At 41.9% G+C, this 17,018-nt stretch overlaps 1 protein-coding gene across 2 annotated transcripts; it reads right to left on the bottom strand.

Moving 5' to 3' along the window:
* Nucleotides 1–1,888: 1,888 nt before the first annotated feature.
* On the bottom strand, nucleotides 1,889–5,312 carry stmn1a (stathmin 1a). 2 transcript variants are annotated; one of them, XM_047605605.1, is made up of 5 exons: nucleotides 5,202–5,312; nucleotides 3,425–3,466; nucleotides 3,159–3,331; nucleotides 2,808–2,999; nucleotides 1,889–2,724 (listed from the first exon to the last, which is right to left on the bottom strand). In XM_047605605.1, the coding sequence occupies exons 2-5, from the start codon at nucleotides 3,438–3,440 to the stop codon at nucleotides 2,647–2,649; spliced, it is 459 nt and encodes a 152-aa protein (XP_047461561.1). In that variant the 5' UTR covers nucleotides 3,441–3,466; nucleotides 5,202–5,312; the 3' UTR covers nucleotides 1,889–2,646. The 2 variants fall into 2 exon arrangements, with proteins under 2 accessions (XP_047461561.1, XP_047461562.1); XM_047605606.1 differs by having other exon boundaries at nucleotides 5,132–5,244.
* Nucleotides 5,313–17,018: the final 11,706 nt, after the last annotated feature.

The following is a 17,018-nucleotide window of genomic DNA, read 5'->3' as shown; positions in this document are numbered from 1 at the left end:
CTCTTTCAGTCAGCACTTCACTCATTCAGCGATACAGGAGCTGTCTCAACGGTTTTACACACTGGCCAAGATCTGTCAATCTAAGCCTCATGTACACAGTGGGCCCCGCCCCTGTCGCTGCTGAGCCAATCACGAGGTCGCATATTGCGTATTGGCCAAGAGACTATTCAGTCCCCAGGTGAAATCCCAAAGGCATGCTGCAAGATTAGAAGATGAGAGGCTAACAGTGAAGCTCGCTCCCATGAGGCCAAAATGGATCGCTTTGATTTATTTTCTCTATATGTCAGTTATATACCAGTTAGGTATGTTTATGTTTACAGGTGTTTTGCTCGGCCACCCTACTATTGCACATGTTTCAACAACAACAACAACAACATATATATATATATATATATATATTTGAACCTGTGTATTATTGGAATATAAATCACACTAGGTCATGTTTAATAAAATACACATACAGTAGGTAATCTAATGTTAATTAAGCAGGGACCCTCTACTTAATGAACATTAGAGTCAACCACTTCCATAAAGTGGACCTGGACTCTGATGAGCAGACCAGTGAGAGAAGAATACGGGCCAAACAAGTCCTGTCCTGAATGAAAACTTTAGGCAATATAGTGTGTCTGCACCTATTTATTGTGTTATTCTTTCCTATAATATTAGTTTTTCCAAAAATCAGTACCCTCCACTAACACCACCTAAACATTGTGTTTATTCAGTCAATTTTACTTATTTAACAGTGGCTGGTTTAGTTACTGAAGCTTGGTACAGAGAATGTAAATATTTCTTATCCATGAATGGATCAGTCATAATGACCCACCACTCACACTGCACTTCACACTGCTTAGAGTAACAATATTGCTGTACTTTCAGATTTAAAGGCAGGATTTTGTTTTCATTGACACATAATGGAGTTACAAAGCAAAGTGCTGCATTGTATCTTCTTCTTTTTTTTTTTAAAATGAAATGATCGGAGTAGTTTTTTCACATCTGCTGGAGTGTTTCTTTTCATCCAGAATCAGGGTCAAGCGTCAAAGTAGATTTCCAGCCGACTCCTTCCTGATAACAGCTCCTCTCTCATAACATTTTCTCCGTCCCATTAGAATTTACGTAATTTAGCATCTTTTCACAACCTCAATGATAAGGATAAACTAGAGCTGAAACTTTTGACAACATCAACAAAATCTGATGTAACTTGTTGCTCTCCTCTCCTCATATTCAATAAAAAGTAATCACATCACCAGCAGAGGGAGACAAAGACTGCCTTTTGAGCAAAGCTGGAGAAAGACATGATGTAATGCATGCAAATGCTGTATAGATGTATGTATATTAGCTTAAAGAGTGGACTATTTTAAACAGCTGGACGATATAAAGCAGTATTATCATCACATATAGGCTACACTGAATATGTCATCAAAATAGTGACCAGTTTTGTCCACTGGACCCACTACAGAGCAATACACACTCTATTGCCATAACATTAGGTACACTAGTGTAAATGTTAAAATCGTGACTGTTAAAACGTTCAGCTGATGGTGAAACAGTATCACGAGGGTGGTTATTCAACTGGATTATCATTTTGGGTGTTTGTGGTTCAGTTAAACTAGACTGAATTGAACACTAAAATGTCTATTTAGCCAAGTGTACCTAAAATTAAGTTGCCAAAAGAAAGTACTGTTAATACTGAATACTGTAACCAACCCTCATAAAGCCAAAATATTATACACAACTGTTGATGATGCATTCATTTTCATGTACCCAATTAACTGGAAAGGACATGTAAGAGCACCTTCACTCAAAACATCGCTATAGAAATATGGTGGCCTCCTATGTCAAGTGCACGCATTGTTGTCCTGTTGCACCACATATAGGACAGTTTCAACAGTGTGTTTAGATTTTTTTTATTTGTTTTTAGTACAACAGTTCAAGTCAACTAGCCACTGTATCTATTGAGATGCCAAAGTGTATTGCTCTTCTGCATTCCATGTGTAGACCCCGGTTCAGTGATGTTCCAAGATGGAATCCATTTCCAAGTCTGGCATGTTAATTCACAGCTATACAGCAAGAAGTCATGTGCTTTGAAGACAACCCCATATTTTTACAAAAGCAAAGAATCAGCAGCGGCACAGAACATGACCTGCAGGCGCAAACTAACAGAATCTGAGTAGCAAAGCTGCACTAAACAACTGCATGTATAACAGCCGACGCCTTGATCAAACTTTGTGCTACTTTATTATTTTTTTTTTTTTTTTAATTTTCTTTAAGTATACGGTGAAGTGCCGAGAACAAGTGTGGTTCACAGAACATTTCAAAACGCACTATGAAATAGGTAGGAATAAAAGACCTATGCATAGAAACATGCTTCCTCAAAAAGGATAAGTACACGCTGCTCATTTTCAAAAAAAGGGCAAAAGCTGCACAGACAAGCTACATATCGGATGGATTAGACTCAACAAGGGTGGAAACAATCCACATGTAAAACCAGCGCAAGTACACTTATAGCGGGAGAATTGAAAAATTCACAAAGTGGAACTTGTATTTCAAAAATGTGGGTAGTGAACACAACAAAAATACTGGCTGAACAAAAAATAAATCAATCTTTGGATACGTAAAAAACCCTATACAATCCCCCGGTTGCAACCTTCAGTCTTCCGAAGCGCCTTCTTCCGAGTTGGGGTCTTTGGTTTCCTTGTTCTTCCGGACCTCTTCCAACTTCTTGTCCTGTTAACAAACAGGAAACGGTTCATGTCTCAGCTACACAATGTGTTAAGCACATACATTTATCACCAACAGAAACCACAGACCTTCTCCTTGAACTTCTCATTCATCGCTGCCATGATTGCTGTGCGGTTCTCTTTGTTGGCTTCCATCTTCTGATTGAGCTTCTCCTCTGCCATCTTGCTGAAGTTGTTGTTCTCCTCCATAGCTTTCTGTTGCACTTCCTTTTCATGCTCACGCTTCTCAGCTAAGTGCTTCAGAACCTCGGCTTCATGGTTCTGAAGAGAAAAAAAAATATATAGATTTTTTTTTTTTAAGCAGAGTGACAGATTAGGATGTTTTAGAGTTTGACAACCCATGGATATAAATATTTCAAAAAGTATTTGTTTCAGCAACTGCTCAGGCTTGGAGTTTGTCACATGGAATATGTTTTTCACCTTGCGCCTCTCCTCTGCAGCATCCAGCTTCCTCTGAATCTCCTCCAGTGAGACATCCTTCTTTTTGGGAGGAGACAGGGGGAACTCACTCTTGGCATCAGGGGCAGGAGCCGCCAGGATGACCTCGAAGGCCTGGCCAGAAGCTCGCTTGTCAAGCTCCTTGACCTGGATATCTGAGAACAAAAGAGAGGGAAAGGGTTAACAGTAAGGTACACCAAAGGATTATTCTGCAATAATGTACACCTTTTTAATTTAACAAAACTCACCTTCAGCTTCTGCCATCTTGAGTGTACTGCAGGTCAGTTCACCTGTAGGAGGAAATGCAAGAGAAGGCCGCTTAGTTGTGACCAAGATTTGGTCTCTTAAGAAATCAGTTGATGGCTGTGTAGTTGGTGACCCCTAGTGGTTAATTTCCACCATCAACCTGCCTAGTAAAATAAATTAAAAAAAAAAGTCTTGATGGCGACACTCAGTGGCAGCTTTCAGGACTGCAACCAACCACCGCCCATCAATCCACACAAAACGGCACTGGCATCCAGTGTCTTCATGTTGCGCGCGCACACACACGCGCTCCATTGTTTATCTTCTAACTTGTAGCAGCAGTGACATTCAGATTAATCTCCAAGCAACCAAGGCGCTTCGACAGACAAAAAGAGACAAGGGAAAGGACTTTCTACCCAGGGAAAGGCCTACCCACTACCGTGTAAATTGTTAATGAAAGAAGTCACATTTAGCTGAAACAAAAGACTAGTCTGGGTGGGTAGGCGGGCAGTGCCAGGTGCAGACGGGGCCTGGACTCGGCCTAACATGCAGCCAATAGTCACCATCCGAAATCAGATTAGTACGCAATGAGCATCTCTGGGGAAAAATGATCATCAGGGAGCACCTGTTCCTTGCGCCATGTGTTCGAGCCGCAGGAGGAAGGGGGAGGGTGGTGTAAGAGACGACCGAATAAACATGGCGAGCTCTAAGACATGGATCGGGTACTCTATAAGCAATACTAACCTTCAGCAAAGTTGTCATCTACTGAAATGGGAGGCAACACCAACAGCTGTCATGCCATGGTCAAATGGTTAACGTGAGTCACAAACGATCACCAAAATCAGCCGGGCTTTTGTGTCAAAAGACCCCTCCCAAAATGATTAACTTCAGCAGCGGGCTACATAAATGTAATATTCTCACGAGTATTAAAACTCGTGTGGATATAATTAGAGTCAGGTTTGGTGGAAGCCCACACCTTGGCATACCGAGCTGACACCCACGGTTGGACATGTTATTCAACTGTTGACTGGGTCCAAGACACGTCCACGGTGGCAGCAGTGACAATACAACTCCTCGGTTTAAACGTAGTTTTCTGTGAGGCTCCTTCTGTTGCCACTGGGTTTAACGAACAGCATCAAACAAAGGCGCCTTTGACAGCAACGCGGCGAGAAGCTGCAAACAAAGGGGGGCTGGGGGCTGGCGGCAGGTTATTTCCACCCCCCTCCAAAAAAAAAGAAAGAAAAAAAAAAAAGGTCGAATAACGAAGCTTTTCTCACCCAGTGGCGCCGTTAATGGGCCAATAAGAAAACGTTTGTGCAGCCCAGCGATCTCAGGAGCACGAAATGAGTCCACCCAGTCTACCCCTCGTCTGTCTCTCTGTCGGTGCCAACTGTGCCAGTGTCTCCCACCACCACACAATAGGCTAACAGCCCGCCAAGCAGCCGCCATAAAGAGACGCAACAACCGCCGCTTCTGCCTCATTTCGCCGATAAATCGACAACAAACGAATGCCAATTCAACACGAAGTCGAAGGTAGACACCAATATCCTACCTGGCGTCTGTTTACCTCACGTGCTACGGTTACACAGAAGGCGGCATTCGCAAAAACACACACCCACAAAAACACTAAGGAAATTTGAACATACTGTGAAAAAACGCTTACTCCGATAAAATAATGAATTCGTCTTCATCAAAGACACGTTCCTACTTACAGGCGACGACAAAAACTATACAACTCCCAGTGACTTTTTCGTTTGGAGAGATGCTGCCAGTCACACCCACCTTCAACCAGCTGCGGATGCTGAGATCTTCTCTCACACGCTTCACCGCGAGCCCTCTGCTCGAGCGTACCGAGCGCTCACATAAATGGTCCAAAGCGAGTTCCGTCACGACGTTTGCTGCCACTCATTGGCTGACTCCCCTCTCCCTTAGGCGCCTCTGGGAATTGTAGTTTTTACTGAGACTTAACCTGTAGACAATGAATTTCACCAACTCGTCAAAATAAGGAAATTTGCCGTTTACTTTCGACACGTAGAACAAATAGTGTGAAGCAAAAGTCTGTAGCGATTTATTAAAAATAAGGTTTCAGTAAACACAACTGTATTGTGTGTTTTTAGGGTCAGCTTCCTCTCATAGTTATCCATGACTCCACCCAGTTAACTTAGGCCTTTTATACCTTCATTGATATTAAATTTATTTTTAAAGCTTGAATATTTCACATTTATTTTAAGAAATCTTCGTGTCTAGTAGTTAAACTAAATATCTGCAAATTTATTGATTTGTGAATTTTCAATGAGAGAAAAGTAGAATTTTCAACTTAGTATTTCTTACATTTTTGTGAAGACATCGCAATTTCAGGGTCACCTATTAGACAAAAAAGGATTCATTGTTTTTTCAAGACCGTTTTCATAAAAAGCTTCTGTATCTGTCGGGACTTTAGGAGTTTTATATTTTAACATTGTCTGGAGAGACACAGATATCAATATCATGTCAAAACAAGAGGAAAGCCCAAGGGACATCTATGGTTCCAGCCCTGACAGTGACCTCTGACCCCTGCAAGAGGCAAAGGATGACTGCCGAGATGAATGCTACATTTAGATGCATGATACTCTCTGATGGATAAGAAGGATGGCGATGCTGCTATCTTGCTAGGTCTGAGCTGACACATACCAGAAGAAAAAAAAAACACACAGAAACTTTATTAAAAGAGTCATATTTTTCAGCTTTTTCCAGTTCCAGGAATTATTCCTGCCTTTCATTTTGAGAAAGTAATCAGTTCAGTAATCATCTCCGGATCCCTCTAATTGGTTAAAGTTAAAATGCTCTGTTTTGTTTAATGCAATTAATTATCAGTGCTGTTTCCCCCATAGAACTATCGCTACCTAATTTAGTTATTCAGATTCAATTTAGCATCGAACAATAGGCTGTACATGATGACTCTGAATCTTTCTAGCTCGTGTTCCACAGTGTCTCCAATAAAACTGCCAGGCATTATGTAAATGCTTGGAATGAACTCAGCTTCAGTTGACCTTACTCAGACTATTTGATTTTAATCTATTTTTAGCTGAACGTTATTTTGACGACAGGAAGGGCTGATGAGCTTTTGTTCAGTCAGCGTGATGCGGTGCTGGAAGTATTTGTAACCACAGGGCCTGGAGTTAGATCTATTTTTACTGTTGCCATGTGGATGTCACTTCATCTCGAGCCGATGTGGGCCAGTGATTTGTATTAATGTTGAAGGTTCTATCAGTTTGTGAAGTTTGAATGTGATGAGTATTCAGTTCATACTGTGTATAGGACGCACATGGACCACCCTCTCCATCCTCACCTCTAGAAGAAGCCGATGGTTACAGACAGCCTGATTCAGTCTCACATTCTACAGTAGCACTGTCACCAACAGACCAGCCAGGCTTCAGGGGTTAGTGGCACAAACGCCCTGGGTCTGGGAGGGAAATTTGAAAAAATTAAAGCTGCTATTGAACTTTAAAACCTCTGCGCAAAGTTCAGCAATATAATACTGTAACTATATGCTGGTTTTACTGAGCGAAAGTGACAAAATAGAACAGAACAAACAATAAATAGATAGGCTTTATTAATTAGGCTCAAGGTCCATTTAACAATATTGGTCCAAACCTTCATTATATTCTACAGTTGGTGTTTTTATTTCATTTTTTTTGTATGTTTCAGGTACTTTAGTATGTATTGGTATCTATTACGTGCATACAGAAACAGCAGAGGCCAGCAGTTCAGCAAGCTAACTTGTGGGCTAGGCAAAGGTGATGAAAACATGAGGCTGTTGGAAAAAAACAACATTTTCCTCAGTCATATTAAAAAATTACAAGAAAAACCCTTGAACTAAATGTCCATATATGCAATGAAAGATATAATCTTCCATGTCCTCTGCCGTGCCAGACGTACAGAATGATGGAATGGAAATATATGATGGAGAAAAACACAAATACTGTACATCCATTTATGCACAATAAGCAACAAACTCAAGGGCTTCAAATGCTTCAAATGCTTCCGATATCCTACAGTTGTATCAGATGTTTTCCAGTTTTTATTCTGAGCTAAGCTATCTAGCTTTAGTGCAATATTTATTGTATAGATGAGAGACAGCAGGCAGTAGTCCCATCTTTTGAAAGCATGCATACAACAAAATGTAATGTTATTTTGTGTACTGGTGAGCTTTATTATTATTTGTGTAGTGTCAACGTGAATGCCTAAATCTCTTAAACAATACCAGAGGCAGCGGTAATGAACGGTTCGATACAATGCACCTCAGTTCAGTTTTATTGATACAACGTCAAGGAGGAGGAACAAGATGACGCATACATATGATTGAAATGTACATATGGCATCTAAATATGATACGGATGAGAGTACAAGTTACTGATAATAGGAATGAACAAGAGCATTTACATAATTTAATTTAGAACCCAAATTGGGGGCTGGGTTCACAGGAGAGGGGTCTGAAGACACCCATTCTGCTTCTTGCAACAAGAAAGGTTTTCCCCAAAAGTTCAACAGACCAGTTCCAGCACTTAAGACAAAAATCATGTTGTGGGAGTTAGCATCTTAGACATTCAAATGCTAGCTTCTGCTCCAGTTCTAAAACAACAGCCAGAAAGCATGTAACACTGGGTGCAACACTTTTTTAGACTTCGACAGAGACGCAGTGACTTTGCAAATGTGGCTCAGTCTGACATTTCTGTTAATAGCACCTACTGCCGTTGACTACAGCGCTGTCATGATGGGTGTCACCCCGCCACCCTGCTGTATTCTTCACTTATCAATAAGAGCCTGTGGCGCCCTGTGTGCTCTGTCAGCCGAGTGTGGCCGCACTGGCCGGTTTCAGTGAAGAGCAGCAGATGGTGTTCACGGCCTGCCAGCATCAGTCTCCCCCTCCGACTGGATCGGCGGTGCTTCGCAGGACAAAGATGGGGCGAATGCGAGACAGAGAGATGGGGAGGGCCGGGGGTGGGGTGGGGTGGTGGGGGGAGAGGCACAGGCGGAGTGTCTGTCTGCACAGCCCAGTGGCAGCAACACCAGCCAAAATCTGCACATGGGCGTCTCTCTGTGTGTGTGTGTAGGAGAGGATTTGATCTTGTCTGGGGAGGCTATCCGTTTAGACTTTGTTTATGTCTGCGTTTTCTCATTATCGTTTCATGCATTCAGCCTCACAGCTGACATGAAAATAAGCCAATTTCGGCATTCAGGTCATTGCTTTGAATTAGGCAACCTACTCATTTGCATCTTTTGCCTGGTTTTCTTTCTGAAACAAACATTTTCTTCCAGGTCCAGGCAGAAATCATTCAGGGTCCAGTTTGGTCATAGAAGGGTAAAATCTGTTCGCTCATCGCTCTTCTCTGAGTCCAATTCACTTCGTGCTGGCAAATGAGACTAGATCTAATTTATTCATGCTATCTCTCAAGAAATGAGTGTCATGCGTTGTGGAAAACATTGGAAAATGTTGGGATAAAGGCGGATGCTGCCCAGCATTGCCTGGGGTTAACCGCATGGAGATTTAAAAGCTCTGTGAGAAAAGAGAGGACAAGTGGCTGCGTGATGGGGGGACACGGGGGGTTATTAATAACCTACGCAGCTCCTACTGGGCCGAGGCAGCAGCTGATCCACAGGAACATTTCTTCCGAAGACGACGGAGGAGTGGGACCCTCCTTTCAGAAGCACTCAGCCATGCTGGTGTGTGTGCTGTGGCTAGAGTTGGAAGCCTGACCCATTTTTATTTTTTATTTTTTTAGTCCACACAAACACGGTGCGGGCCACCACCCCACGTCTTCCTGCCTCCCCCATCCTACCCCTGCACTGAGACGATGGGATCCAATAGTGAGCAGATCAGGGAATAGAGGGCGGTGAGTCCTCGATGTTTGTGCCGTAACTGTCCAGATAGGAAGACCGGTATGCGCGACATTTGTCTCTCGGCATGCAAAGACTAAGTGGGAATGTTTACAGGTACTGTGCAGTAAATGCACGCATCCAACTGATACCACCAGTTCAAGTGGAACGACAAAAGCAGTGACATTTCCTGGATGTCACTAATGCTGACAAGACGCAGCAGACAATTCAACGCTCTGGCTAGTCTGATTAAGAAGGAACACAAAAGCTAAATATACACGCAAGATGATACAGTACGTCTGCCGTTACAATGCCATTACATCTACAGTGCAGTCATGTTTAAGTGCAGCGATAACTTTTATGTAACTGCGGGTTACATAATACTGCTCTCCTCATTTGGAGGCTGCAGGCTGTCTCCAAGTGGTTTCAGCATCCCTGCCCCCACCCATTCGCTCGGCATGTGTGTGCTCTGCGCGTGCATAAGTGTGGGCCTGAGTGATGGCTTCGCACAGCACAGTAGGAATGTGTTGTGTTGTTCAGTTCAAAACAAGAGGGTAAAAAATGGCACTGTAAACGGGAGAGAACATACACACACACACACAGACCACAAAAGGCACTGACATTGATAATGTAATGGTTTTTTTTTGCAACGTGAAAGTCAATACCAAGGCAAAATGTTTGTGGTAAATTTTTGGACAGGAGTCACTCTATTGGGAACTGATTATACCTCTGCAACAATATGTCAGGCCAATCAAAGGTCTGGATCAATTCTCTCCACTAAACATGACCGCCTCACATTAATACCGTTGTGCCTGTATCATATCACAGATGACAAACACAGATACAGACAGATATGATACAAATCTCTTTTTACGTACGGCATTCCAGACAACAATGAAAAAAATGCCAGTTTCAACAAGAGGGAACAGTATGGTACAAGCAAAAGATCCGTATTTGAAAAGTGTCATTAAGCTGCGATCCCTCAGTGAACAAATAGGATCGTCACCACACAACAGACCTGAGCCACAAGGACGATAATGACTCTTCCTGGAGGGAAGCCCAGCATGCGGTGCAAAAACAAACGTGATACATTGTCACTGTGTGAATTAGAGTAATTTTCTGGTAGAGGTCATTTTTCACCAGGTCTCAGAATTGATTCCTTATCAAGTATCTTTGACCAAGTTATTGTTCATTTACCGTAAAGGTGTCTTAGTCTAGATATGACAGGAAAAATGGGACACATTCAGTGAGGGTTTACCTTTAGTTCTGATTTGATCTCCACCAGTTTCTGAGTGAGGGATCTAGGTTTTTAGCTGCTAAATGCATTCATCAAGTAGATGCTAGCTTTGTCTCTCAGTCAGCAATCAATGGGAATTTATTTTTATATCACCGTAGGGTAAAGTAAATCCTTTTGCTTTACAGCTGCTAATGTATGGTATTGTGTGTGGTCTGTGACTCATGGTATTGAGTTATGGACTTTCTTTTTCCTGTTTTATAGTTAGTTGTCCTTCCGGCCATTTTTCTTTCTCCTCCTGTATGATTGCTCTCACCTGTGAGCCTCCTCCCCTCTTTGATTTCACCTCTCCCTTGTTACCCCATCAGGCTGTGTGTGTACAGTATAAAGCCCCGTCTTTTCTTTTGTTACTTGTCAGTTCATCCGCCCAGATTTCCTCCATGCACCTGCTTAGCTGCTGTTTCTTTCTTTGAATTTCTGTTTCTGTACAGTCTTGGTCCTTCTGTTGTTTAAATTCCCCTGACTTATTGTTGCAGTGCCTTTTCCTTTTGATATACAGGCATTAAAGTTCTGTTGTCTCTTGTTCCTCCTATGCCTGTTGCGACTGGTTTTTCCATTCCTCGCTTCAGATTCTGACAGATAAGACAGCTAAAACAAATGGAAACTGTAAAATAGACTGGGACAATTGATTATTTACATGCATGGATCAATTCTTGTTATGCCATAGGATATTTTATTCTTTATCGACTCCTGTTGATCGGTAAACTGTCTGTTTTACATATGTAAATATACGTATGAAAAGAAAAGTTCATTTTCTCTTTGGATGAGTTAGGTGTGCCTATTCAATCACATGTGCTTAAAGAGTTCAGGTCTTGTTTGGCTAATTTAGACAGGGACTGCTGTTTTTTGAAGATTAAACCAAATAGTCTGGTGCAACACTACATTTATTTACATAGATTTATTTATGTGGCATGGTTCAGCGGAACCAGAGTCCTGCAACCACCTGCATAAAGCTCACCAAATGATTAAGTTGGCCCAGTTGATATTTGTTGGTTCATAATCAGTTCCCAAGGGAATGACTCTTGGGAATGACAATTTCTGTGACAAAAAGTTGGGCAGGCTTCATGGACCCCTCCCAGCTAATTCATAAACAAGGCAAAAAGAGCCAAGGCACACAGCTAGCCACCTGAGGATACTGAGAGGTTGTGTTCTGATCTGCAGACATAATGCTACAATGCATGAAACGGCCTCCTTTGAATTTTTGTCACTTATTTTTGAACAACTCAAATAATCCTTCCAAAAATACCCAAGAACATGTTTTAGTTCAAAGTGTGTTAAATAAGAAACTTTCTGCAAGACCACAAAGTAAAGCAAATGGATTATAAACATCAACATGGCGATCATTGGAAGGCCTTTAAAATATCTGTATTGAGTTGACTGCTCCTCTTGCTAGTCAGCTCCCAGGCACTTCTGAATCGATTGTAACCCTATTTATAACTTTTTGGGTGGATCAGATTTCACAAGTCCATCCTGTTTGATATTAAAGCACGTGTTTGTGTCTATGTGTCATGGAAGGAAAGAAATGTCTTCACTTGATATCATGGAATTGTTTATATACAGTGCTCCAACAGCTTTGGTGTGTCATTTATGTCAATGACATGTGATGGGACTTGGTGTGTTGTCTATGCACACCAATCAAGCCCTGATTGATAAAGAGCTGCCAAGATGGTCATACTTGTGGCCTCTCCAATCTCTGCCGAGGACTCCTGCAGTTCTGTTAGAGTAACTACAGGGTTCTTGGTCACCTTTCCTGACAAAGACCCTCCCCACTGGACTTGTAAAATATTGTTGGGGCATTGTAGCCAACCAATCCACTCAGACTCATGTTGGGTCTTTAAGGTCATAGTACATAAAGAACATAAATGATAAAAGTAGAAACTATGAATGGCTTTTAGAAGTGCTTGCACCTACCAGCCTAAATATCAAATGATTACCCCTTTAAAAATCCACACCCAGCCCCATTCACAGCCCTAGATCATTTGCAGTTCTATTCTCTAATTCTTTGGTCTCCACATTGCTCTTACTAATCTAAAGCCTAACAAGCCTCTCCGTGTAGACCTTGACCTCCCACTGTTTTGTTGCCTCGGTCTGCACACAATACACTTGTTTTGGGGTTTCTCCCTAATGAGGCCCAACAGATGGGACTCACACCTGCTGAAGCTGCAAGCAGTGGCAGGGCTTAGACGGATCACCCCGTTTGTTCCACTAGCCTAGAAAGAACAACAGTTTTAGGTCTTTGCACAAGGGTTTCTCAGTCCTGTTAGGGACAGCAGATGCGAATTAGCTTTAAGATATAATCTGGTACAGTGCATCAAATCAATATTCATGTTTGAACTGTACACTGTCCCTTTTTAAATAAAGTTAAGTGATAATGAGTTGTTATAAGCGGAGGAGCAAAACAAAGATGGCAATCCAATATTTGCTTTAAATGGCTGGATTAATAATGCATGCTAGCGGAGGATAATGGCGTTACATTGCTTTTGCCTCATCAGCAAGTTCCTAAAGCAGACATTCACAACTTGGCTTTAACATAGCCACTGAGTGTTAGTCAGTAAGAAGTGATGGACAGTGATACAACAACTCACAACCTACCATCATGAACACTATAATGTGTGAGATATTGATCCTACTGTAACAGTAGAGCCTCTAGGCAATTGACAAGATCAAATGTATATAAGAAATTATTATTTTTTTGCCTTTAAAAAATGTATATATATATATAGGGCAACTGGATTTAAGTGGTGGTGCTATCTGGGTTGTTAGAGTAATATACATTGTGTAAAGAAAACATGATCGTAACATATTCCTCCTACTCTGGTCATTTCAGACCCTAGTCACGTGAATTTCTGATGGGCGCCACCCACAGAAATTTTTCCTATTAAATCCCAACTAAGCATCAGTCTTTTAGAGCAAAGAACAACTTGGATGAGTGTCTTCCAGAAACCCTACAAGCCCAGTTGCCCTTGTTTCAGCCTGTTTTCTTGAACATACCATGACCTGGATTATTGAGAACGTTCACAGACTTTAATCCCATGACTTCAATGTCAATGAATGTTTCTCTTTGTTAGTTCTTTTCCTGCCTACATTACATCTAGGAAACTGTACACAACTGGATCAAGAAATTAGTTTACTTTTTTCATATTTTTCATGGAAAGATATGGCCGATATCACAACTGTGCCAGTGCATTAAATATGGATATGGATCTGATTAGCATATCTTAGCATAAAGACTAGAACAACGAAGGGTATGAAGAGTATTTTTTTTCGTAATTTTAATTCAGTCCATCTGATGCTCATGTATTAATGTATCAACAGCAGATCTCCCTTTAAATACTGCAACGTATGGGGAAGGAAAGCAAGGAAACATGTTTTTCTACATGTTAACTAAATGTGTAGTTTATTAAAGATTAAGACCATGTAATATTTTTATGCATCATATTAATCTAATTTAGATATTAAGAGCAGTTTGATACCAGTTAAGTAACTGTGTTTTTTATTATGTAACATACCTATATTGTCATCCTAATGAAGTCACTCTGGTTAGTGTGGTAAAGTTGTGTTACCATAGTCAAAATAACATGTGCCTCTAGCAGTTGTTTATGAATTATATGAAGCATTTAACGTGTGACTAGCTGCTCACAATTTAACACTGCTTCTCAGGAACTCTTTAAAATCTCTTCTCTAAAAGGATTTCTTGGTTGCATGTGAGTCTCATATGCCCTGACTGGGACACAGGTAGCGAAACAAAATTAGAAGGTAAAACTTTGATGTTCTCCTCCACATTCAGACTTCAGATAAATATTTCATTTCAGTGTAGCCCCAGTGTTTCCAGTAATGTACTGTAGTTGTCCTCAGCATAGTCGATGGTAAAATAAGAGCCCACACGGGAGAGCTTCTTTTCAGCACTGTAAAAGCAGTCTGAGCCCCGGAGTTTAAGGCCGCGGGGAAGGGGTCATGGGGGCAGGCGTGTTGAAGGGTGGAAGGCAAGGGGGATAAAAAGAAACATGAATGTGATGCAGCATAGATAGGGACCAACTGCTGACTGCAAAGAGATGCAGGGTGGAGGCGCAGACGGGACTACTATGTGCTGAATCAGAGCTTGTTACCATCACAGGACTCCTCCGGGACAGTGATGTCAGCCCCGGGACAGAGAAAGAAGGCGAGCCAGACAAAGGGATGAGAAGGATGGAGGGAGCTGAGGTGGTGAGGGAAATCACAGGGGGGACTGACAAAGAAAACCTGCAGAGAAGCTCTGCTACAGGCTGCAGCAAACACTGGATGTCAGTGGGGATGTAATAGAGAACTGCAAATCTAATTTCTGTCCTGCGTGATGCAATTAGTTTAGTAGAATGATGCTTATTATTGATTTATAACACACAGTGGCTCAAAGAAAGGTGCTATAACATGTATCAAATTCTTAACCATTGGCCAAAACTCGGACGGGCTGAACACCGTTAGATTAGTCTGGGATATGGGGGTTTTCCAAGTAAGTGATAATCTCAATCTGGGCGATTAGTGTTATCTGGATATTATCAGAGCAATATCTGCTCATGCAAGCCAGATGTCTGCATGTAAAGCTCCGTCCAGTTTGTGCTGGTGTATTATGTCCGACTGTCCAGTACAGTAAAGTCTCTTCAAAGTCTCTTCACTGAGCTTGCACTTGCAACTGCTCATGCCTCTTTACAGGTAGCTTAGCTTATCACACCACCCTATACAATATAATGCTTACTTGGAAGCCAAACCAACTTGGAAATCCTGCCTGAAGCCGCTCTCCCAGGAACTGATTACGCACTGGAAAAGATCTGCTTGGGGCAATCAAACAATTGGACAGGCCTCGTGTGATGATAGACAGAAGAGTTTCAGCCATGTATTCATACAGCAATCAATGGCAGATGCCAAACTAGCTGTAGTGAGCATTTTATATCCCCTTACATGTATATTCCTAATGTAGCTTGAGCATTTTAGCTAGAAATCCCTCACTTTTAGAGCCAGACTCTGTTGGCCATTTGAGGAACTGCAGTTTTTGGGCCTTCTGCGTTAGCTTGATATAGGGCCTAAGGTAAGTTTTTATACCAAACACCTGATTTGTGCAATAGAGCCACAGCTCACAAAATTGTTCATTGAAGTTTCAAGCTTTATAGACATTAATTATTGTATGTCATACTCTTTTCTTTTGGCCAGCACAGTGGCTTGGTGGTGATCACTGATGTCTCCCAGCTAGAAGGTCCGTGTTTGAGTGCAGCTCGGGCCTTTCTGGGTGGAGTTTGCATGTTCTCCTTCTGTCTGCCTGGTGATGCAGAATACCTTCAGTTCAGTAGCTGTACATGAGCACATGAATATCCTCTCAGTACAATTGTATGTTGTCAGATTGTGATTATTCTAATATGACTCCCCTCTACAAAGTAGTAATATACTGTGAGTCAGAGCGAGGAGCGTCACTTTAATGGTCCACTCAGAGTGGTGACTCAGCGAGGTCAAATGTGTTGATACAGATTTGTTTTTCTCTAATACAAGCTGTGCTTCAGCGTGTGACTATGTTATGTTGTGTGTTACATAGAGATGGCACCACAATAAGAGTCCAACTGTGGCAGAAAATGCTTACTGTTTATAGTTATGTGCAATATACTATGGTCAATAGAGATCTATAAAGAAAAAAGTTTACAGACAATGGCTGATATTGAACTCACTGACCTATTACTGTGCAGAGAAATTATTGATGAGATGGTTCAGGGACGGGGGCAGTCCTGCCTCCGATTCTGCTGCTGAAGATAACCAATTAATGAGGGACTGCTGAAAGATTCAGGGGTACGGAATGATTGTCCCTTTCATCTCAGCACAAGACAACTCTGTCCAATAGGACAGAGTTGGACTTTAAGAAAAGGCCAAATACGGCAAATTGCAGAGGTGGCAGCACAAAATGTTGTGACTTGGTCTCTGTGAGAACGAGGTCAGTTCTAACGCTCGTTTCATCTTGTTGGGAGAGAGTGATGCCAAGCTGAGCTGTCTGACAGAGAGCTTATCTAGAGCTAGGAGTTGCGCTGTCCTGCTGTGTGTGTGTCCATGCCAGGCTTACGCTGCCAGTCTCCGCCCCATCGCTGCTTGGGTGATGTCATAAGTGTTGTGTGTGTGAATGTGTGTGAGGGTTGGTGTGATGTGTGTGTTTGTAGCCTTGTGATCTATCCCTAGACAAAGAATGAAGGCACTGTCAAGCTCGGAGCCAGTGGAAGCAATAAGCCAATTGACAAAAAGATGCCCGACAGGCAATTAAATAAGACGACCTAATTTATAGCCCCCGTACACCACCATCGTTGCTCTTTTCCATACATCAAGGACGGGGGAATAAATGATATTTTGGTTATACTTACTTAACTCCCCTGATGTTGGGTTGGTGCTCAGCGGGATACTTAGAAATTACACAACAAGAAAGGCTGAATCACTTGCTGTCAATC

Source organism: Mugil cephalus, chromosome 14 (assembly GCF_022458985.1).
Source record: "Mugil cephalus isolate CIBA_MC_2020 chromosome 14, CIBA_Mcephalus_1.1, whole genome shotgun sequence".
Taxonomy (NCBI): Eukaryota; Metazoa; Chordata; class Actinopteri; order Mugiliformes; family Mugilidae; genus Mugil; species Mugil cephalus.
Note: the sequence above shows the minus strand (reverse complement) of the source record. Positions and strands in the feature narration are given on the sequence as shown.

Bases quoted from the DNA above. Each gene is read 5' to 3' on its own strand.
- stmn1a (XM_047605605.1), bottom strand. The intron at 3,000-3,158 runs GTGAAAAACATA...TTTTCTCTTCAG, and splicing joins CTGCAGAGGAGAGGCGCAAG to AACCATGAAGCCGAGGTTCT. The intron at 2,725-2,807 runs GTCTGTGGTTTC...GTTTGTTAACAG, and splicing joins ATGAGAAGTTCAAGGAGAAG to GACAAGAAGTTGGAAGAGGT.